This window comes from Stigmatopora argus, chromosome 14, assembly GCF_051989625.1.
Source record: "Stigmatopora argus isolate UIUO_Sarg chromosome 14, RoL_Sarg_1.0, whole genome shotgun sequence".
Classification (NCBI taxonomy): domain Eukaryota; kingdom Metazoa; phylum Chordata; class Actinopteri; order Syngnathiformes; family Syngnathidae; genus Stigmatopora; species Stigmatopora argus.
This window is the reverse complement of record NC_135400.1, coordinates 11564180-11587598: the sequence shown is the minus strand read 5'-3', so window position 1 is coordinate 11587598 and position 23419 is coordinate 11564180. Positions and strand designations below refer to the sequence as shown.

Sequence of the window (23419 nt, the reverse complement as noted above, 5' to 3'; positions counted from 1 at the left end):
TGAATGACTTTCAGAAGCCTGGTCAGATACGAGCCGACAACCATAAATTGCTGATGTCTTTATTTTCAAGTCTCTTTGGAGAGGAATGCGAACAAACAGGTAAAACGAACCATTGCAAAATCTCGTAAACTTGGCTGGAGAAACAACAACAGCAGCAGCTTGAGAACCAACAAAAATTTGCTGTATTAAAGTTGAAATGGAACTCTTTTTCAAAATGCCAAGTTCAACCGCTTTAAGACTCGGATAGGAACAAAAGTGCTCTTTTGGCACAAAAGGAATGACGGGCTTTCTATTGAGAACGGGAATGACTTCATAACATCTTTAAGAGAGAAAAACAAAATAAATAGTCGGAGAATAATGCTGCGCTAGGTGTCTAAGTAGATGGGGATGGAACATCTGGTTAGTGAGGCTGCACTGAAGCGATTATGGCACGAGAAGAGTTGACACGCTTGCGTGAAGAGATTGTCACAGTGTTTACAAATGGAACAAAGCCTCTGTCCGTCTAGGAATGTCAAATATATAAACAGTTGCTCACCAACAGACACATATAGCATATTTCCACATTTCCACTCTATCAACATTTATATTCAGCACATCCCTTCACATGGCTTACAAAAATGGCCGACGCCAGGGCGTAGGACAGCGTTGAGTTGTGTGAGAGCTAAGCAACGATCCAATGGCGAATAAATGGATGGCGCCGTCCGTGCTGGCCGATGACTCAAGGAGAGTGCTAAATTGAAAAAAAAAAATAATAATCCCAAAATACGCGCATGTACTTCATTTTACATCACAAAAAATATGAAGCGAATTGCCTTTCCGCAAACCGTAGCGAAAACGGGGAACGCTTACGAAAGGCGTCGCCGGCGGGTGGGAGAACAGTCCGTTCGGAATGTAGAAGATGGAAGTGGGCGTGTAGAAAACAGGCTCAGCATTCGATCTGCGACTGTAACTGCCTGCGCAGGGTGAGCGTGCGGCGGTGCAGCTGCTGCATCTGTTGCATGCGGTCCCGCTGGCGCGCCAGGTTCTGCGGCATGGGGTAGCGCTGACAGCCGTACAGAAAGCGGTAGGGCACGCGCACGTGGCAGGCGGTGGCGCGGCAGCGCGGCTGCGGCATGGGCGGCAGCAGCATCCAGCGCCCGCGCTCGGCGCAGTAGCGGTAGGCCTCCTTTCGGTACTGCTTGTCCACGTCGTCGCTGTTCTTCCAGCCGCCGATGATGAAGACGTCGTCGTCGAAGTGGCAGACGGCGGCGCCCTCGATGCTGGTCACCTCGGGCGGCAGGCTCTCCAGGATCTCGTCGGGGACGCGGGCGCCGATTTTCTGCCGCGCCACCTCGTCGCGCTCGCCGTAGCTCTTGGGGCAGCAGGAGGCGGTGTGGTAGAAGTTGGTGGCGGCCACCGCCATCTGGAACACGCAGTAGTTGTCGATCAGCGGCAGCGAGTCCACGTCCTGCCACTGGTGGCTGTCGGTGTCGTAGCGGGTGGTGATCGTCTTCAGCCCGTCGTCTTTGTCCGTGTCCACGGGGGTCCGCGCCGTCACGTAGACGTAGCGGTCCTCCACGCTGACCGCCTTGACGTCACGCAGGATCTTGGGCGCCGACTCCAGGTTGTGCCACTTGTCCTGCTCGGGCTCGTAGACGCTGACGTCCTTGAAGCCCGGGCTGAAGTTGCCGTGGCCGCCGATGCTGTACAGGATGTCCTTGATGCGGGTCAAGCCGAAGGAGTGCTTCCGGGTGGTCAGGTTGCTCACCTGCTCCCAGGTGTTGCAGTTGGGGTTATAACGCTCCACCGTCTTGGCGAAGCCCGGCTCCATGGAGCCGGCCACGTAGACGTGCGAGTCGGTGGCGGCGATGGCGTGGCCGTCCAGGTGGTTGTGGATGTGCGGCAGGTTGACCCAGCGGTCCTCGTAGACGAAGTAGCCCACGCACTCGCTCAAGTAGTCGCCGCCCTCCGACACCCCGCCCACCACCATGATCACGTCCATGTTCTGTCCAAAGCGCGGCTTGAAGGAGGCGGCCGACGAGGACCAGGGCTCCAGCTCGGCCATTTTGAAGTTCTCGAAACGGATGGCGTAGCCCTCCACCGCCTCCGACACCAGGCGCAGGCAGGCCTCGTTGGACGCCACCATCCGCTCCTTCTTCACCACCTGTGTCAGGTAGGAGGGCTTGACCTGAGGCAGCCTGAGCAGGCCAAAGAGCTCCTGGAAGTAGTCGCCTCGCTCCTCGGGCAGCTTCTGCACCCACTTGACCACCGCCTCGAAGAGCACCTCCTCCGAGTCCACCGTGATCTCGTCGTCCGACAGCCAGTAGCGCACCAGGTGGAAGGGCAGCGTGTAGAATTCCTCGTCCTGGATCACCTTGTGGAAGTTGCGGCGGATCATGTCGGCCGCCCGCAGGGCCAGCTGGTCCAGCGTGTACATGTGGGCCAGGCTGTGCACCGCCATGCAGTTGCTCAGGCTCAGCTTCTTCTTCAAGAACTCGCCGCAGAAGTCCTTCAGTTGCACCAAGAGGAATCTGAAGAGAACAGGTCGAATGTGATATGAATGTAATAAAAACAATTGGACAAGTAATATGGACAGATGTCATCATCAGTGGCAGCCAAAATGTAGTTTTGAATCCATTGAAAAGCAGTGGTTGATCACAAAAATGTAATACATTTCATCATTGTTGTAAATATGCCATTCACAGCGGATTAAGGTTAAGTGGCTTAAAAAGTACCTGTCAGCTAGCTCCAGAACTTCGTGCACATTGCATGTGCTGACCCGAATCTCCCCCGTGTACATATACTGGATGACGCTCTCCACCGTCTCGGGGTCGGGCCCCGACTCGGAGCTCCACTCCTTCATGTCGACGCGACCGGAGAGCGACTCCGAGAAGTGGCCGCCCAGCAGCGGCGTGAAGTAGTCGGTGGCGGCGGACAAGACCGAGCGGTGGGCCGCGAACTCGCACGTCTGGTGGCCGCCGGCCGCCGCGCCGCCACTGAAAGCCAGGGTCACGTCGCAGAACATGCCCTGCTTGCGCTGCTCGTTCTGCCGCCGAGACAGCTCCGAGCAGTGGGGGGACGACGCGAAGTCCTCGGCCTCTTCCGCGTCGCCGTCCGCTGCCAGGGAGCTCGGAGCGCCGCAAACCGGAGTCGCGCCGCCGCCGTTACTCCGGCTCGAGTCCTCCGGGTTGGGGGCCGCCGCCGCCATGATGGGCAAGAAGCGGGCAGGAGTGGAAAGGAAACGAGCACTGCAGACGGGCACCGAGTTGGTGGAGTTGGGACTCAAATCCGAGCGCCGCACGACTCAACTTCTGGCTCCTCCATTTCAATTCGCAAGTCGGCCACCGCGGGAATGCTACTAAGCTAGCGCGCAGCAACGCAGACTAAATTTAGCAGGCAAAATAGCATTTCCTCCTCCTAATTATGTTCACCGACGATACATTTGGGACAATAGTTCAATTTCCCGTCAGTTTCCGAATAGCATAACCGGAATTTCCCAACCAAAACAAGATTGACTTGACCTCTTGGCAGTCTGCCGCTGACAGAAAGTGACATGCGCAGTGGGATTTTTTTTTTAAAGGCGTCATCGCTTGTGACGCCAACGGTGAATCCCGGAAGTCTCAACAAATGTATTTTTTTCGTTCGAATTGCAGGATGAAGTTGTTTTTGTTTCTTTTTCATTTACTTAATTGAACACGTGTGTTATTATTTTTTGATAATAGTAGTTAATTTCTTCTTAGTTTAAACGAAAAGACTTTGTTACGTTGACGCGTGGTTGTGACGTCACATTTGGAGACAGTTATAAACATATAAATAAACATATATATAAACAAACGTTGGCAAAAGAATTCTCATTGTTGACGGGGATAGATGTCCAATTCAGTTAAACTTGGGACTGTGGGAGGGCACTAAACATTGCCATACCATAATTTTATATGATAAATACAGCTGTAAATGAAAAAATATCAATAAAATCTCAATGATATTAATATAAATAAATAACAGAAAACACACAAACATTCATTTGACTGTAAAGAAAGCAAATGTAGATCCACAGAACATTTTTAATGAAACAAGTGATGACAAACGACAGAGTTAGAGGCACAGTTAATTCACGCCAAAGTATTGCAATAACACAAGTGAGATCATTGTTATAGTTATCTAAAATAGGTACTCTACAAACCTTTAGAATTAATATTGCTTTAATGACATTACTCTAGTAGCACATTACGTGTCTTCATTGTTTTACGTCGACATTAACAAACAGCCAAAACAGGACGAAAACAGCTTCTTGATTAGTCCATCAAGACAACAACAAGTATATATAAATAAAGCTATCATCTACAGTATATTTTCACATTATTCTTACACTACACGGTCACCCTGTATAACACGCTCAAGACAATGAAGCCCGTGAAATGGCACACAAAATAGAGCTGCATGGAAACGTGAGAACATTATTGGAACTTCTCACCTTTGAGAATGCTTTCACGTCTGTGAGGATTTTCACAGCGGTGCATGCTTTCGCGACTGTCCTGTACTGATCTCGAACCATTTCATGCGGTAGATTATGTGACATGAACGGTAACATATCGATGAAATGTGTCAGATCGGGGCCTACATGGACATGTGTTCCGGGAGGACGTAGGAGATGTCGTCCCACGGGTGACGATAGAGACCCTGCCTTAGCCTCTTCTGATCCAGGTAGTGTCCTGAGAAGACATTTTGATTATTTTAGACCTTTGTTCGAATTTTTTTCTTCTTCTCAACGTACCAATGAATCCCATGCTGCGACCCAGGACGAAGATGCCGTTCAGAGCGCCAATTTCCACAAACTCGTCTGCTTCATCTCTACCCAAAAATAAATAAATAATAGAATAAATTGCACTAGTCGTCCAATCTATCGAAAATGGGAGGGCTCGCAGCGTTTTGTTTTAAGTAACTCACCTGGTAAATCCTCCACAGGTTCTGAGTAGGTCCACAAAGGCCACGCCGATGAAGCCATCCACATTCAATATCAAGTTGGGCTTCTAAAACAAAAGCAGAAGATGAAAGGTGTGTGAAAACACACAATGTTATTATGAGCTTCGATAGAGAAGAAAAGGAGCTCTACTTTGGAAGTGGTGATCTTTTCCACATCTAGGGCATAATCCAGCAACTGTGTGGAGGAGAAGTGCTGCTTCGCAAAATCCTTCAAAATCTGGACTCGCATGTCAGGATTATTAATCTGAAATGGAAGAAACAAGAAGAATATGAAACAGGGATCGGCAGGGAATCCCGGCGGGCTCCTTTTTACTCACGGACTTGACCCTGTGGCCGATCCCCATGATGAGTTGTCCCTCCTTCTTCATCTTGTTGACAAACTCCATGGGCAGCATGCCGCTGTCAAAGGCCTTGCTGAACTGCTTGGCCGCGGCGTCCAAGGCGCCTCCGAAGCGGTCCCCCTAGGCAAAGAAATCCATCGCAATCTTGAATGGCGAATGAATCGTCAACGACACGATCTAAAAAAAAAACTTAGGATCAGTCAGCGTGAAGGACGAGCCGAGTCTTACGATGGTGAGCAGGCCAGAGGTGAGACTGGAGATCAGATCTTTGCCCGCTCGGGCGCACACGATGGTGTTGTGGGCGCCAGAGACGGCGGGACCGTGATCGGCCGTCACCATCAGACACATCTCGATGAATTGGCAGGCGTATCTGGGCAACCTGGAGAAAACGCAGCGAATGAGATCACGCTCGTGTCTCTTGAGAAGTTCATCTTAAAATGGAGAAACGGACCTTCTCTGGAACCACAGAAGCCCCAGAGTGCCCCCCAGACCGATTTCCGACTTAAAGACCTCCGTGATGGTCATGCCGGCGTAGATGAGCTCCTGCCCCCTCTCGTCGCAGATGCTGGTCATGAAGGATGCCGGTTTGCGGATGAGACCCAGCTCCTGCGGGCCAAACTCAGCATTCGGGAAAATCGCAAATACACTTGAATTGCAAATGGAAGAACGGAGAGATTACGGACTCGTGCCCAGGAGTAATCCATGGGTACGGTGGGAGGAGGTTGCTCCGGTGCTGGTTGGATGACTCCTTTGGCCACGAGGTCATCATATACAGACCTGCATATATGGGATATTGACTTGGATACATTGGAACCTTAAAAGGCACAAAATCTAGAGGAAGTGCACCGCAAAAAACTCAGCCAAAAAGAACAACAACCATGGAGTATGTAAAAAAAAAAATCCTACCATATGAAAACTGGAAAAAATATGAAATAAAATCAAGCCAAAATTAATAGGACTGAAACCCTGCATCAGCAAAGCAACCCCAAATTGCATTTTAAAATTTCGACCAGAATCAATCATTTCAGCCAGACATAAAAATGATAAGAAAGCTCTACTCACTTAATGATCTCTCCAAGCTCATCAAAGCTCTTTGGCACAAAAGCGCCAGCCTCCTTCAGAGCTTTGTTCTTGGCCACCGCCGTCTCCTCCGCCTGGTTGGCGCACGCTCCCGCGTGGCCGAACTGGACCTGAGATGTCCAAAAATCAGAGCAATGACAATGCGGTCTGATCGGTGGCTACCTGACCCAGACTTTACCTCCGACGAGAACATGGTGGCGCAAGTCCCGATGCACCAGCACACGATGGGCTTGGTGATCCTGCCTTCTTTGATGGCCTGGCAGATCTTGTACTCCTCCGCGCCACCAATCTACGACCGATCAGGAAGCCCCTTCCGTTATATTTAGTCCGAGAGTCCGAGCCCGAGATGCTTCGCCTCACCTCGCCCAGCACGACTATCATCTTCACTCCAGGGGTGTCCTGGTAGCGCAGCACGTGATCGGTAAACACGGAGCCGGGGTACCTGTGACGCAATCATGACCTTTACAGTGGGTCGTAACCATGAAGCCTTTCCTGTAGCATTATGATGTAATAATATTTTTGACATTTACAGGTGTCTCAAACTTGGAATAAACAATATTTATCAGCCTCCATAGCCATTCAATTGTAGCATTAGAATTGCCCGCATATATTTACCTGTCCCCGCCGATGGCCACGCCTTCAAACACGCCGTCGGTGGTGCGCGAAATGATGTTGTTGAGCTCGTTGGACATGCCGCCTGATCGCGACACATACGCCACGCTGCCCGGCCGGTACAGTTTGGAGGCCAGGATGTTGTCCAGCATTCCCCCTGTGTTGCCAATCTTAAAGCAGCCCGGCTTGATACCGCCCACCTGAAGAAGGACAGAACAGCACTGTAAATGTAATTATCGTTAAATCACGTTAACATTACTATGTTAGTAGGGCTATTGAATATTTGCATAGCATGCCGAATTTCCTAATGTGTCCTGAATTGTACTAAATATTTTTCCACAGATTTTTTTTCCTTTGGTCAAAACAGCTGAAATTTTCAGTAGGTCATATTTGGTGTGTAATTGTGACTTACAGTGGCTGGTCCGATGATGGTGACACCCTTCTCATCAGCTGTCTTAATAATCTTCCTGGTGTGCGCTTCGGGGATCCCCTCGGCGATGATGGCGATGGTGTGGATCTGATCATTTCAACGGCAAGACATTACTGGTTTTGATTGGTCGCCCGATGGAAGGAAGGAAAGTAGCCAGACAAATACTGTTTTTCTCACGTATAAGCCTACCCCCCGATATACAATTTTCACCTCCATATTCATGGTTTTAATAAGGAGTACAAATGTGTTACTTTGAAGGGAAAATCTTAAGATAAATCATCGCAAAAGGTATTTCTGAGATACTGTATGAATCAAAAGCACATTATAAGGAAGTTAGTAATTCATCCAGTAATGCTTATTTTCTTACTGCAAAACAGAAAATAACCACAAATAGTAAATGTTAATTTGCCGACATCTACTGGTGAAAGAGTATAGCAACGTTGTAAGTCTTGTGCGCATATAAGCTGTACCCTTGATTCAGTCATCATTTTTTTTGTTCCAAATGCGGCTAACATGCGAAAAATAGGGTACGCACCTGCGGATACTGCATGGTCTCCATGGTGCTGTCGAACGCCGAGCGCAGGGACGCGAAACTGATGAGCACGTCCACGTCAGGGTGCTTCTTCATGGCCTCGCCCATGTTCTTGTACACCGGCAGGAGGATCTCTTTATGACCCCAGTAGAACTTCTGTTTGTGGTCTCCGCTGGTGGGGAAACGGAGCGCGGTTCACGCCGGTCCGGCGGTGACGAGAGGAGCAGCGCGCTTACGTGAAAGGGTACACCATGGCCGCCACGGAAGGCTCGTCTCGGGAGCAGACGTAGTCGAAATCCAGCATGCCCTGCACGGCCCGCGTCTGCATGCCCCACACGATGGATTTGGTTTGCTTGCTGAACAGCGTGGTCGTCTTGACTGCGGGGGAATTCAACTTAGTAATACAAGTCAACTTACATCGAGTCCCAAAAGAATAATCTTATTTCTTTTGATGTAATTTTGATACATTTTGGGTTACTATAACTCCTAACTAAAGTGTCTAAAGAGGGCGCTAAAATACCTATGACCAAATCCTTATGCAGTATATTAGTGTATTTTCATTTTCTCACCAACGGAAGATGCGGATTTGGCTTTCTTTGCCGGCGAGCCATCAACTTTGCATTTGTTCTTCGAGAAGGAGGCGGTGCGAGAAGATGCCGGGGTCTAGAGGTGGAAAACTTGACATTATTGTCACTTTTCTTTACATCGCACCCCTAACTATCAAAGTTTTTCACAATCATAGACATAGAACCATTTGGAGCGTTTCATTCTTCTGTGGTAAAATGCAGTTGTGATGAGTTAACCATTGGGCCTTATAGTACTTTGTATTGCCAACTGTCATCCATTAATTTCATTTTCCAAGGTTGTAGGTCCCAAAACATTGCACATTAATGGGAGCTTTGAGGCAAGCCTTTGTGAGCATGGCCGCAATAATTTGAGCGCACTAGAGTGCATTTTATGAAAAGCTCTTAGACAAAAAAGAGCCGCAGGGATTCTAAAAGGAGGACAAAGCGCTCTGCCGGTATGACGCCGTAGCCATTTTGTCACCCCGTGTCATACCGATGTGCTGCCGCTGGAGTTGAGCAGGAAGTTGGCGGTGTGGACGGCGACGGGTGGCTGGTTTGGGATGGGCCGGCGACCTAGCGCCATGCCTACGATGGCCGTCATGTGGGTCTCGGTGCCAAAGACGTGGATGGGAATCCCGGTGGTCTTGCCTGTTATGGAGGGAGAGGTTTGAAAATTAAATTAACTCTTTTATACACCAATTATGTTTATTTTTTGAAAACCCTTAAATCATATATATATATATATATATATATATATATATATATATATATATATATATATATATATATATATATATATATACATATATATATGGGTCATTTTCACATAATTCAGCAAATAACGGTAAAGATATGGCCCTGGACTTTCCCTTTATGTGTTACAAAGTTATAAAAATTAATTACTACTGCTTTGTTTGCCACATATTATACTACATTTGGCACCAATTTTAAGAGAAATCTATTTGAGACACAAATACATTGAGAGCCAGTTTATGTTGAATTTGTCCACTCCGTTAGATGTCCAGAATCTAGTGTCACAGTTTATAGGAATGAAAAGTCGGGTTATGATTTATTTGTTTGTCTCTATTTAGAATGTGTTGTTTAGATTTGTTTCAATAGTATTTTCACTCAAGTTGTCTTTGAGAAAAATGCAAAAGAATTGCAACTGCAAACAGTTTTACTGATGTACCTTTCATATCAGTTAGTGTGTCTTTACCGTTATCACATGAGAAATACACCAAAAAATTCACAGTAAATACACCAGGTGGCTGGTGTGGGAGAAGTACCAGGATGTTGTCAGCCATATTGTCAACGCCAGCTAAGCAGAAGCCATGAGAATGAAACTAAAACCAAGGTAAGGACCATACCTGTGAAATGTCGTAACAATTCCATGTCTTTACCGATGTCCTAAAAACTTGGTGAACATAATTACTTTGCTTTTTAATGAACTGGGCATGGTGTATGCATGCAGAACACTATCATTTACTGAGTGCCAAGAAATACCATCTACCAATGTCAAAGGCTGAGGTGGAATGTTGTGTCTTTACCGTTAATAAATTTTGTCTTTACCGTTATTAAAAGGTGTATACAATAGATATGTAGAGATGAAATACATATTTTTAAATATACAACAGATATGTAGAGATGACGCTAACATGTTATGCTATGTTTATGTGTATACTAATTCCTGCTTTGATTTGTAAAATTTCCAGAACATGAATCCATTTAAGAAAAAAGGCGGTAAGCCACCTGCGAAAAAATCTAATGCTGCAGCGATGCGCAAATGCAGGGAGAAGATTAAAAATGACCCTGGAGCCTATCACAAATATTTAGAGAAAGAAAGGGAACGATATCAGAAAAGAAAGGCACAAGGAAAGATTCCAAATATTCACCCATATTTTTTAAATTTTAATTAATTATGTTTTCATTAAAGTTCCAGCTAAGATATTTCCAGGCAGTGCTAGTGTTGCTAATTAGAGATAATCAGAATGCTTGAATTGCATTTTGTAAATTATTCATTTTCTGAAAGTGTCTTTACCGTTATTTGCTGAATTATGTGAAAATGACCCATATATACATATATATACATACACAATTTAGTTTTTTTGTTGCTGTTTGGATTGTGGACCTTAACTGTATATTATCATAAGTGAATCATTAACAGATATAAATAAAATATTTCATGTAAATGTCAACTTGAATGAACTCTATACACAACACTGTATAATTGTCACTTTTTAACCATGTTGTTTTGGCCAATTTTCCGGAACTCTCTTCATTTATCGGACTAGCAAAAATGCTAACGCTGGCTGGGTCACCTGTAAAATTTAAAGCTACTTCCGACTTACCGACTTCTCCCATCACCCGCAGACCCTCCTGGTAATTTGGACCGCCCCGCCTGACAAAAATAGTCACTTCGTGCTCCTTGAGAGGCACCTGGTAGTCCCGAATGGCTCGAACGATACCCTAGCAGGAGGGCGATTGATGACCCCGTGTCAGGAAGTGGTGAATTAGCAGGACACGAGGCGCCTGACTTGTAACCTTGAACGTCGCCGCCACGTTTGTGAAGTTGGCAATGCTCCCTCCGATGATCAAGACTTTGCCTGGGGACAAAAAACAAAAAAAAACATCACTACTTGTTACTTAAAGAAGGCACGAGGGTCACGCGGCGGATGTTACCGTCAGGGTGCTTCTCCCTGGTCATGAGCGAGAGGATGGTCTTGGCGTAGTCGTACGTCTGCTGCTCGCTCGGCGCCCCCGAGTACTCGCCGTAGTTGGCCAGCTCGTCCACGCCGCCCAGGTCGCAGATGGTGTCGCTGTAGTATCGCAGGCACGTCGTAGGAAGGCAGAACCAATTCGTTAGGTATGGTGCGCCGGTAAACAGGCGAGGTAAGCAAATCAAAATAAAAAAGGCACAGAGGGATTCATTAGTTTTGCTTGAGGAAGTTTTAGATCCCCAAACAGATGGCGAAGGAGGCGAGAAATGCTCATTCGTGCAAAAACATCAGCAAATAGCATTTTACATCTCAAAACTTTTAATCTAAAATAGTGATTGACATTGCATGCATTTTTTAGGACCGATACCAATTATTAGTTGATAGCGGAGGCCGATAACCGATGTTTGGCGAAAGGGATCGACTACCTGTACACGACGGAGGCTCCGCCGCCCGCCACCATGGTCCAGATCCGACCCTGCGGGTTGAGCAGGGTCAGTTTGAGGCTGGCACCGCTCTTGGCGTCCAGGTCGGCAATGTACGCCTCCTGCGAAACAGGATTGGATTGTTGTGTCCGTGTCGCTCGCTAAGTGGCCTGCCTGAGCGACGGTGTTGCTGCTTGATTAGGAAAGTGCACAAACACACATCTGGCGACTCCGAGAGAGCACTTGCAATCAAAAAAACGACCCACCTGTCTGCCTTCACCCCCCCGAGCCAATTAGAACATCCAGCTGTCACCGCAACTTGCTGCTTACAGGCCAACAAGCCCTAACAGATTAAGAGCTATCTTCTAATTGTAGACATGCATTTGTATATTACCATTTTTAAAAATAAGGCAACTTAGAAAATGACTTTTTCTTTTCTGTTATTTACCACAAAACAATTGGACAGCCGAGACCATCGATAGAAGTCAACGAGTTAACAAGGAAAAGGAATTTCCCATTGCCAGAGTAGTGCAAAATCAATTTGACCTCGTGATAACATATTGCTGATTTTCCAAACAAATATTGTATTTTATTATGGATATACACTTGAAATATTTTGACAAGCCTACCTCAGGGTAGGCCTCCCTGCCAAAGGGCGGCGGGAAGTCCACATCCCCCCACTTGGCCTTGCAGATGTAATCCGCCGTAGCGTCAATCTTCGCCGCCATGTCCAGCACGTAGACGCCATCTTTGGTAACCACTACACAGCCGGGGAAAGGACAGACTTACATTTTGAGGCTTCCTTGCATAGGCATGTGTTTTGCAGCTAATTACCACCAACATCATCAAAGCAAGTGCATCAATTATTTACGACAATGGGTTTCAAAAGCGCCAGAATTCGCTTGTGACTGTTGAACCGATGTCAAAATGTGGCTTTTCGTTAACCCCACAAAAAACTACTGACTGATTACATTGAAAGAATGTCTTTTCAGAAGATAATACAACCATGCTCTGTTTTGCTTACTAAACGATATAGAAATAAGTCAAATACATATAAAACCCACCCAGTGGATTGATCTCCAGGTACGTGAAGAACAGGTCTTCGTATAGGTTGAAAAGTCCAACGATGAATTGGGCCAAGATCCTGCCAGGAAAAAAATGGACTGTTAATCCATTATTAGTGGATGAGTAATCAATTATTAATTGACAAGTAGTCTATAATTAAATCAAGGAGTAATATTTGGTTACCTGCTTAGCAATATTCAATTAATCCTGGATTAATCATCTAAACAATGATGATAATCGATTGCAAACAATTAAGGACTGATTAATCGTTTGCCACCACACGATCAATTGTTCAGCGATAATTAAGTATTGTTTTCAGTTTTGGTCGATACCGCGCCAGGTCGCAAAATTGGGATCAGGGGCCAAAATGTGGTATCGATACAAAACTACTAATACACATACTATTTTTCTCCTGTCAGACCAAACGGAGAAAGCGTGTCAGCCTTTGGTCAGAACCTTGTCAGACCCGCGGGGAAGGAGCCAAAGTGACTCAGCGCCCCAAGTGTGCTCCGAATGGAAAAAGACGGCTGGCGGTGGAGTGCAAAATGTGCGTGTGTGCGCACGCCCGCCGTCAATGTCAGCCAAGACAGTGAATTCCAGCAATAATCAGCGCACTGCTGGACAGATGGACAAGAGAAAGGGCGGGGCCTGCTCCACTCTCTGTACGCCAACCGTCAAAACAAGTGGACGTGCTGAGAATGCACCGCAGGGTTGAAGAAAGGCAGAGGGGGAATAAAACGCCAAGGAGAGAGGTGGCCATTTAGCTAATGGAACCCCCCCCCACCCCCCACGCTCGTACCATGTCAATTTTGATGTCACGGGTTAGCCCCGCTTCAATGAGAGAGTCGAAGCCTGGTAGTCAAAGTGAAAAATGTCATCTGAAACGATATTCGGGGCAGAAACATTTGCAGTCACGAGAAAAAAATATATCAAAAATATGTGGTTGACACTCCGGCGTAGAAACGGTATGAGAGAATCGTACTGAAAACTGCACCCTTGGGAGATGTGTAATAAGATAAATGGAAATTTTACTATGTCATAATTTCTACAGGTCTGACCCTATGTCACAGAGCTTTTGCTATCTACCGGGCGGTGTGAGTTCAAGTTAAGGTTAAGGAAGCACCGTGACTCACAGCCTTTTGTCGTTAGGGACGTGGACGAGCAGCTCTTTGCTGACCGAGCCCTCGCTGATCTTCTCGTCCACGCCGACCAGCAGCTTCTTGGCTTTTGCGTCCACGTCGCCCACGTCCACGCCGCCTTCGTGGTGGAACAGTATGTGGTCGCCCTCGCGTGTGGCGTAGATGCACACATAGAACTCTTCTGACTGGATGTAAAAAAAAAATTAAAAAATTCTGAATGAAACTGACTTCAAGTCATGAACTCATTGGAAAGTTAATGAACAAAAATACAAATTCAAATGGGGGAAACAAAACATAACGAATAGACAAACACACGACAGTTCTGCAAGGACGTACAAAAACACGGGGTTTAAATACACAGACAGGGGTTGAAGACAATCGCAAATACCTGGGTTTCACAAGGGAAGGGTTAATATGCAAAATAATAGAAGGGTTATGGTGACATTAAGGACTTACCTGCTTGTGAGGGACGAAGGGTTCAATGAGGAAGTTCTTAAGAACACCTTTGGCTTTTCCCACCTAAAGATGAAGCAGGAATTAGTTGCTGAAAGCAAACATCCGAACATGTTGAACAGAGCATGTGAAGACACTTTTTACGGATGATTTGTGGGATTTTGGCAACATAAACACCTCCTTTATTCACAGCAATTTGAAGGGAAACCAGAAAATTGCCGCATCGGTGACAAATTGCCATGAAAACAAGCCACTTAGAATGAGGCACTCTATAAAAGAAAATCTTGTAGTTTGTCACGCCGGGCGAAGCCGAGGCAAGGCAGCTCATTTGGTGGAGCTGTCACCATGCTTGTGTTAAAAGGCCGACAGACGCAGGCGGCGCTTGTGACGTAGGGCGTCTCCAGAGCGGCCAGCCGGAGAGAAAATATAACAATGGCTTGATGGGGGGTGGGTGGGGGTATGCCATTTTAAAGAGGGAAGAAAGAATGAAGAAAGGTTGACATTATGACGGGGAATTTTGTTCGCCTTATTTATAATGGACAGTATTAACACTTACAAGGACTGTGGTGACTATATTGGACATCTGTTCAAAAGTTAGCATTAGCTTAACTCATTTAGTGTATGTGTTGTGTTAGACAAAAAGAAAACATTGATGGCACCCCGCAACCCTTGGATGAATTAATTCTGACTGCAACAGCCGTCCAATCCACTTCTGATGCCATAATTGATTGATTTTGCAAAATGGGTCTTTAATTCATTCATATATTTTTTTAATGTCCATTGAAAAATATGTGCGGGCAACATTAATATAGTAATTGGATGTTCAAAGGGCGACTGGAAAATATTGCAATTGGCCCCTGGTCCGGAATTTTAACAACCCTGTCTTCTATGAATTTGAAAAATCCATTTAAGGAAAAATAAATGGCTTTCTGCACAAAATGTTTACAAAACATCAATTATATTGCCATGTTTTAAGAGCTGGCACAGACTGCCAGAGAGAAATTCGAGTTATTTTTGTCGTGATGGATTACTACAATTACCTCATTTATAGAAGTCAATCGTCTGGAAAGATTAGATTGACTTATCTTGCTTTACAGCATATTTGTCAAGTCATCCCTGATAAAATACACAAAGAGACGCTCTCGTCGGCTGGTTTGGAAAGCGCGACAGCTTGAAGAAACGTCTCGGTTGACGAGGCGAGACGCTTCGCGGTGATGGACGCCGTGCGCCGACTGCGCTGATGAACTACTGGATGGAAGCAGCATGTGGCTTACTCACGGCAAATTTGGCAGATTGATATAAAACTGCACAAACTCCATTTAGGAAGGGCGAAGGACAGGCCAGCAAAAGCATAGCAACAAGAGTTATCGGCCTTCTCCGGATGACGTACCGTCGTCTCCTTCATGATGCGAGTCTTTAGCCACTCCCTCACGCCGTTCAGGTCCAGGTTGACACCCACTAGGCCCAGTTTGCCTCGCCTCTTAATCAGCTGGTCTGGCTTCACCACCAGCCTCTGTGGGAAAACACCAGGCAACAAAGAGGGACGTTTAATGGAAGAAAAATATGCTCTCAAATTCAATCTGGTTCAGTTCAATTTGAAAAATGCCGGACGTCGTTTATTTATTTTATGGTAACATGTGGAGCAAGTGTGGGTGTTGCCTTTTACAAAGCCGCATCCCGTGTACGGGTGAGTAATAAGGCTAGATCTAAACCAAGTGTGCAAATAACAATAACGCCTTGCAAATATCGACACAGTCTTTTCGCAAATAAAAATCGGATGTGGCGTTACGCCATCCGGGGGTTGCATCATTTCCTTAGAAACTGCAGAAACTGGTAGAGAAAAACTATTTGGCAGTTAGTCCAGCCTCACGTTCGGTTGCCAAGACAACATGAAAACTTTTTTTTTAAATTCAATACGTGGTAAAACGTATGTCTGCATTAAAAAGTGGTAAGTGTGGTTCTTAATAATTCCTAGATCCTGATTTTAATTGACTGCTTTGACTGTTTTTCCAGTCAAAATTTGAATCAAAACAGCTTATAATATCAGCTATGTTGATCCAAACACTAAATCCTATTCTTCTAGGTTGCTAACAAAAAAAAAACAAGCGTGCTCCTCATTCACTTAAGGAGTGACTTCATCCATCCCCCACTGAAAAAAAAGAGGGAGACGCTCATCCTCCTACTCGCCGGCGAATGACTTATGACAGTGCCACCATTACTATCTGGGCCCTCGCCAATGACGAAGAGGAGGAGGGCAAGACACGACCGACGTTGAAAGTTAATGCAATTTCCTAATCGATGCTAGCGCAGCACATCTCTGGCTCTGCCGTTTCATATCTGCCCTCTCCATCTACCTGCCAAATCTAATTTCAAATTCTACTCAAGCCATTTGCCAGGAATTCTATGACGCGACACCACAGCAAAGGGTGCCAAATTGAAGGAAAAATTGCGGCAAGCCTATCGATATGTTCAAGAAAAGAAATCCCTTCACGAGCAGCTGTGACAGGTCATTTATGTGAGGTTCGAGCATGAGACAGCAGGCAAGAGAGGCGTGGCTGCATGTGAACTGAAATAACCTGGTTTTAAATTGATTTTTTTTTATATTGCGCGGTGGGATTTAAAAAAAAAAGGCTGACGCACATCAAATTGCTAAATATCAGCACATTTCCTAAACAAAAAATCAACAAATGGTTCGAACCTCCGTGAGCAGCCAGGGGTGCTCCAGCGCCAGTTGGTCCAGGTCGGTCTCGGGTGTGACGTTGGCATAGCGGAATCGGTTCTGGATCGTCGCCGGGGTGCAGATGTGCTTGTAGAGGAACTCCTTGCCCGTCTGCTCTGAGATGGCTTTAGCGGACATGGCGGCTATGGAGTTTTCAGACACAATGAATACATATGAAGAAGGGAAGGCAGGTCTGATCAGGGAAACAAATGCTTCTCTGTGCTAATAACATAAGAGGCATTTATTTAGCACTCAGAATTTATTGCCCTCTTGAGTAAGTCCAGCAGATGAGCAAGCTCTGATTACTTGGTTAACCCTTTCAGAGACAGTGGTCACTATGGAGGGCATCTAATCAAGTTATCATTAGTTTAACCCAGAGGCAGCCCAGATCACATATAAGTATAAGAAAAAGAATAAGATGTTCTTAAAAGACAGAAATTGATACTGATTTTATGGCAATGGACGCCCAATCCGTTATCAACATAATATACAAGTTATTTAATTGCCGGTAAGAGAGATTAGTAATTTTATCACCAAGGGTGACCTTTTTACTTGCTCTCGCTCCCTTTAAATATAGACACAAATGATATATTTTTACAACATCATTTTACAGAGCAACCATTGATTATTTGTTCCCCAAATGAAGGGCAAATTCCTTCAAATACCGGGATGGAGCAGCTACTCTACTTCATGCCACTGAAATTTCTTAACATGAGTTATTAATGGAATTACTGTATACTCATTGATTATCACTTGTTGGAACTGCGCCAACAATACGGGACTGGGATAAAAAGAAAACGTTGTGTCCAGCAGTTAAATACATAATATTTTTTGATAGGAAACGTGCACATTGTGAAACTTTAATTCAAGTTAATTTAGTAAGAAGCAAATTTCAGCCTTTAGCAAGCATGCTAGCTATTTCCATTCGTTAGTTTTTGTTTTTAGAGGTTTAAATATTTGAAATACCAAGGAATAGAAGTTGACATGCCTTTTAAATGTAATATTCGACGACTATTGATGACGTCGTGGCATTTTAACTTGTTTTCTATGGTTCCACCGGCTCATAAACTGAGCGCAAAGTACTTAAAGAAACGAACCTTTTTTTGAATTGGAGTCCAACGAAGAGTTTCTAATGAGGTTTCAACAGGTGAGTGCCTCCGCTTTTGCTTAATTTATTTATTTTATCCACGCCTCTGCTTTCGCCTCGACTCGGAAATAAGCAAGTGACACCGGTCCGGAGAGGCGAGGAGTGATGCAGCTCGCCTCGCTCTTGAGTTTTATCTTCCGCCTCCCATCAGCCGAGGAACCGGACCGATGTGTCCCGGCCTGTGATTGGCTCGCCTTGCACCGTGTCTCTATTGACGCATTCACTGACTCTAAGGAGAAATCATCTCATCGACGGAGTATGGTTTTGATCACCAGTAACTCCGTCAGACTCAACTTTTAGTACGATTTCAACATAATTTAAATAAAACTCTCATGGAGAGGGAAGAGATTTATTGCTATAACAGCATTTAAGGAAATCCTGTGTCTGACAAGTGGGGAAAAGCCGAGGTTTTTGAACGTCTCCCGACTTTTTTCCCATTCCGCCAACACGCCACTTTTGACAAAGCACAATAGACGATCGGTTGACAGTGTTATCAACACAGAAACCAATCAACAGGTTGGAGTAGCGTCAATAAAAATATGACTCATTTATGATGATTACGCAGCACATAATTCAGTGGTTTCAGTTGCCATAAAGATCACCCAAATTTCTACTGCTTTTAAGAATGTTTACCTGTCCAAAAATACAGGTGAACGTTTGAAGATCAAAAGGAGAACCTTTTTTCTTTAAAACAATTTTGTCCAGTAAAAAATGTAAGCAATTGAAGCACACAAAAATGTAAGTACCAGTCTAAAAAATGAAAGGGAACAGCATTGCTGAAGCAACACAATCGGCTTTTATTCATCAATAAGTGTACAAAACAAGTGCAAAGACTCGAGCCACACAATGCCAAAACGATTGTTACTCATTGAAATGCAAATGAGTCGTTTTAGGTGGGTAAAAGAGCAACATGATTTGGATTGATAGCATTCTTTTTAAGTGCAAGCAAGTTGTGGGGAATGTGTCCAATTTTCTTAAGTCCCATTCTAAACAGTGCAAACACGTCAAGCATCTCTAAGGTGTGTCACTCTAATACACTTTACACACAGCTTTGGCCTATTTTCTCACACGTACAATCCCTTGTTCAAGTCTAGTCTGTCTTCCTTATGTACTTCAGAACAGTGTTACCATAAAGTACTACTGTGATTGGCACGCAAGCCAAGGAAGTACATGATACCCTTGCGGCTACACTACATAAAAGGTCCCAAAATCTGCCACTGATACGCGAGCATCGTGTTAACTATAGGTACTAGATCAAAGGCATTTTGAATAGTGCAAAAAAAAATAAGAGGGGGGTGAAGGCACACCATTTGGAGATTCTGCCTCGCTACATTTCAAGCCCTTAACGCACTAAACAAACCAACATTGGAATCGATGAGCTGTGCCATCCCCCACCCCGTTGCATCCATACGTCTTCACAAGATGGCACAGTTCTTCTTCTTCTTGGTTTCCTTCTTGCCCTGCCCGCTCTTGTAGGAGCTGGAAAAGCAGGCGGGCACGCAAACCGGCTCCTTGAGCTCCAGCATCCACCTGCCTTCGCCGTAAAACCTCAGCGAGCCGAGCTCCAAGTCGGTGATGGGTTCCACCTGCGGTAAAACCAGGATCTCCAGCAGATCCAGACCGGTTTGGACCGCCTCCACCCCGACGGCACAGCCCAGGGTGACGTGAGCCCGACTGCCCGCCGGCAGGGAGGCGGCGCCGGTGATGGGCGGCTCCGCCTCTTTTTCGGCATCGGCCGGCCACAGAACCAGCTGATTTTCGGCGAGGCTGACCCTGGCGCCGAAAGTGCGTGGCGTGACGAAGAGAGCGGTCACGGAGAGATCGAACGCGGAGCTGTAAAACTCTGAAACCACCTGAAAAGGAAACAAAACTAAAGGTTACCCATTCATAAGATTTGTCTTTACCATTTCGGAGCCTTTAAATTCCTTACTGGTTTCTCTGCGTACTCTTTGGCGCCCTCTGCTTTTCCATAGTCGCAGAACTTGGTAGTGCAGTGGAGGCTTCCTTTACTTTTGAAGTACTGCTCTAGCGGGACCTCTTGGCCTTCGCTCACGGACGCTGCGAAGAACAGGAAAGATGCTTGTTTAGACTGAGGCAGTCTATCAGTTATTAATTTTTACAATATCCATGCAACATTTTCCCATTCAGTTGAATGACCAAGTGACTAAAAACATCCAAGCAAAACAATCCTAATTTATGCATGAAAGGGTTAAAGAATAGGTCGCCAAATTCAAAATGGGGGGAGCCGCTTTACTTACAGCCAACAGCATTCTTCTTGAAGGCATCCAGCGCCATTAGGAAGTCAGCGCCCGCCGACTTGAGCCGATTCCGGCCGGAGGCCAGCAAGAACCAACCGAAGAAGAGCGGCAGGCGCGCCTCGTCCAGTTGTCGCTTCATGGCGGTGACGGCGGACGGCTTGCGACCGCTCAGCTTGGCCAGCTGCGCCACGTCCGCGCTCCATTCCGTGCGAGGCTCCAGGAAGATGACGACCATCCCGTGGTCCCGGGCCAATTGGGCAAGGCAGGCCAGACGCTCCCGGGCACGGTTGCCGTCGTCCACCACCACCAGGGGAGAAACGGCGTCGGCGCAGCAAGCCCCGACCGCCTGGTCCAGGGCCTCGCGTGCATCGGAGTCGGCGCTCGCCACGTAGTCGTCGGCGCAGAAGACGGAGCAGCAGTCCCCGTAGGCGTTGGCCAAAGCACGGGAGAGGAAGGTCTTCCCGCTTCCCGGGAGGCCTCTGATGACGACCAACGTGCGAGAGCTGCGCAGCGCCTCTTTGGTCTTGTCGTCTTGGAGGAGGGCGAAAGACAAGGATCCGGCCGTGGGAGCCGTCACCTCGCCGGCCTCGCCACTTTTTTCTGGCTCGCATTGCTTCTCGGGCTGTGCCGCCGCAGCTTCGGCCTGTTTGTCCTTCTCTGCCGTGACTTCAGCCGGCGCTTCAGTTTTCTCGCCACCGTTTTGTGCTGGAATCTGCTCTACCCCTTTTGGGGCCTCAACTTCGTCCTGAACCTTCTCCGGGGTGGGCGGTTTGGGCTCCTCCGTCTGCTGAGTCGGGGCCTCTTCTGTGGCTGACAGGAGCGGCTCGGGGTCCTTTTCCTTCTCGGGTTCTTCTGGCGTCGCACAAGGCACCGGCTGCCCAGCATCGGGAGCTTCACGAGGTGAATCATCTTCAACTGGCGCCACGCCATTTGGGGCCCAGTCACCGCTGCCGTTTACTGCCAGCTGCTTTTTCTCCTCTACAGCAGCTGCTGGGTTCTCAGGCCCGGTAGATTCTTCCACGACCATCGCTGCCGCTGCCGCCGCCACCTCCACTTGTGGATTCTCCAACATGTCAGAAAGCTCCCCGTTGTTTTCTGGCTCCATTTTTGGTTCACCACTTCACATTAACACGTACCTTAAATGCAGCACAAAGAGGAAAAGCATGTCATATTGAAGAATCACTTTCACCTTGGCATGCTTTTAACTAGCAGTTGGGAAATGTTATAAAAGCATAACATTGACAACAGAAGCATGAAAAGAGCCACGTGATTGGACATCTATCATCCTCAATGGCACTGAAGGGTTCAAGGTGACTTGAAATGCAACAGCGGGTGTCTTTTAAATGATTTATACTATTTATGACACAAACGGCTTAATTACAGAAATTGCTCCTAATGAATGTCCTTAATCACCTGCTTTTGCCCCACCCACAAAAATCAGCAAATAGAAGTCATCAGAAACAGAATGAGTTGCAGATTTTGGCAGTCTGCTACCATGCCATCCATAAACTTTTAATCTGTAGTTGCCATGAGAGCATTCTGTCAACATGTACTAGCTAGCATAGCACTAGGAAGCTAGGCATGATCATCAATTGTATTTGTGAGATCAACCCACTTTGCTTAAAAAGTGGGCGTTTTCTGATGCATTATCACCGTTTCTTAAGACTTTTAACTATGACTCAACATTTCTATTATCTTTTTAAGCGGAATTGGTCTGATGCAAAATGGACAACCAAACCTCAAACCAGTCCTGTGCCATAATCAAAGGAACAAAGCTAGAACGGATAAAAGGGATTTAAAAAGGGGCGAAGACAATGATTGGCATTTGATGTTTCACTAAACATTACCATGTATGGAAAGTAGGAAACTTTATTTACCCCAAATCGGGTTTCGTTTACCAGAAATTGCGGACGTGTGAGTCACGAGGAAACAGGGCACCGCTCTGCCCCCACAATACACACCAAAAAAGAATAGAAAGGATAAACATGAACAATGGCGGCGGTAGCTTGCCAAATGTAACAAAAAGCAAACATTTTCCTCATCTCGATGCCAACAGCTGTTGTGCGAGTGACGCAGTAAATAAACGCAGTCTTGTATTTGTACTAGTTAAAAAAACACGACAATAAAGAACCAATTTACAACAAAGTAAAACTTCTAAAACGCTTTTAGTTAAAGAAAAAACGCCAAAGCGCAGCTGCGAGCTAACAAATCACACAAACAATTAGCAAGCGTAGCAGCCAAAAACAAAGAACGCTCGAGTTTTCAGAGGATTACAAAGTCGGCGACGATCCCCATAGTTCGGTTTAGTCAACACATTCAAAGAAACGCCATAAAATTTGACGTTAACGGTCTAATGTTGCCAGGGATGCCAACTTACCAAGTTCACTGTAAGCGACCACGCGTGGATTGTCAAACAACGACAAGCTAAAAAGGCACGCCCACGTACGCGCGCCGTGCTTCTTTCAAGCCACGCATGGCGGCGGGGACGCGCACGTAGGGCGGGGTCCACAAATGTGAACGGCTGCGTTAACTGCTAGGTTTGGACGTTGCCACTAGAGGGCGCCATATCGACGCGATAACGCGACGGAATAACCAGGAACAAACAACTCGAACTTTAATTTTATAAATAAAAAATAATGATACTCTAAATTTGAAATTAAATTACTTATGTATTCGTCTAATCATTCATAATTATTTAAATACGAATAATGAGTAGGTTGCATTTTCTTTTTTTTCCAGTTTTTCAGTCCTTAGAAAACTGATATGCTTTCAATTTTACATTTGACTTATCATGGGAATTTGATTGAGCAAATTATTTGTAATGTACTGGCCGGTTCCAGCTGACGTACAAACTAGTAAAGCTCTGGTTGTTGTAGTACGGGAGGGGCCAGCTCTGATACATATTTGCAGGGACAGATTTGGCAAATAATAGCAAAAAGTTATTAATATAATGCTCCACATTTTTCTATGTCTCTT

The 23419-nt window shown here is 46.0% G+C and overlaps 3 protein-coding genes across 3 annotated transcripts; all 3 read right to left on the bottom strand.

Moving 5' to 3' along the window:
- Window positions 1-45: 45 nt before the first annotated feature.
- Window positions 46-3552, bottom strand: klhl11 (kelch-like family member 11). The gene is made up of 2 exons (XM_077619092.1): window positions 2715-3552; window positions 46-2510 (listed from the first exon to the last, which is right to left on the bottom strand). Exons 1-2 carry the CDS (start codon window positions 3185-3187, stop codon window positions 926-928), a joined length of 2058 nt encoding a protein of 685 aa, XP_077475218.1. The 5' UTR covers window positions 3188-3552; the 3' UTR covers window positions 46-925.
- Window positions 3553-4029: 477 nt separating this feature from the next.
- aclya (ATP citrate lyase a) lies at window positions 4030-18309 on the bottom strand. Its single transcript, XM_077619088.1, has 28 exons — window positions 18136-18309; window positions 17018-17181; window positions 15710-15832; window positions 14323-14385; window positions 13861-14051; window positions 12727-12806; window positions 12292-12422; window positions 11666-11784; window positions 11203-11339; window positions 11065-11126; window positions 10872-10989; window positions 9017-9171; window positions 8527-8620; window positions 8194-8335; window positions 7961-8129; window positions 7408-7512; window positions 6999-7195; window positions 6744-6825; window positions 6562-6672; window positions 6366-6493; window positions 5987-6080; window positions 5755-5909; window positions 5532-5682; window positions 5280-5423; window positions 5093-5206; window positions 4927-5009; window positions 4754-4830; window positions 4030-4691 (listed from the first exon to the last, which is right to left on the bottom strand). The coding sequence occupies exons 2-28, from the start codon at window positions 17174-17176 to the stop codon at window positions 4597-4599; spliced, it is 3279 nt and encodes a 1092-aa protein (XP_077475214.1). The 5' UTR covers window positions 17177-17181; window positions 18136-18309; the 3' UTR covers window positions 4030-4596.
- Window positions 18310-18958: 649 nt separating this feature from the next.
- Window positions 18959-22965, bottom strand: cnp (2'',3''-cyclic nucleotide 3'' phosphodiesterase). Its single transcript, XM_077619494.1, has 4 exons — window positions 22821-22965; window positions 20444-21579; window positions 20116-20243; window positions 18959-20038 (listed from the first exon to the last, which is right to left on the bottom strand). Exons 2-4 carry the CDS (start codon window positions 21546-21548, stop codon window positions 19601-19603), a joined length of 1671 nt encoding a protein of 556 aa, XP_077475620.1. The 5' UTR covers window positions 21549-21579; window positions 22821-22965; the 3' UTR covers window positions 18959-19600.
- Window positions 22966-23419: the final 454 nt, after the last annotated feature.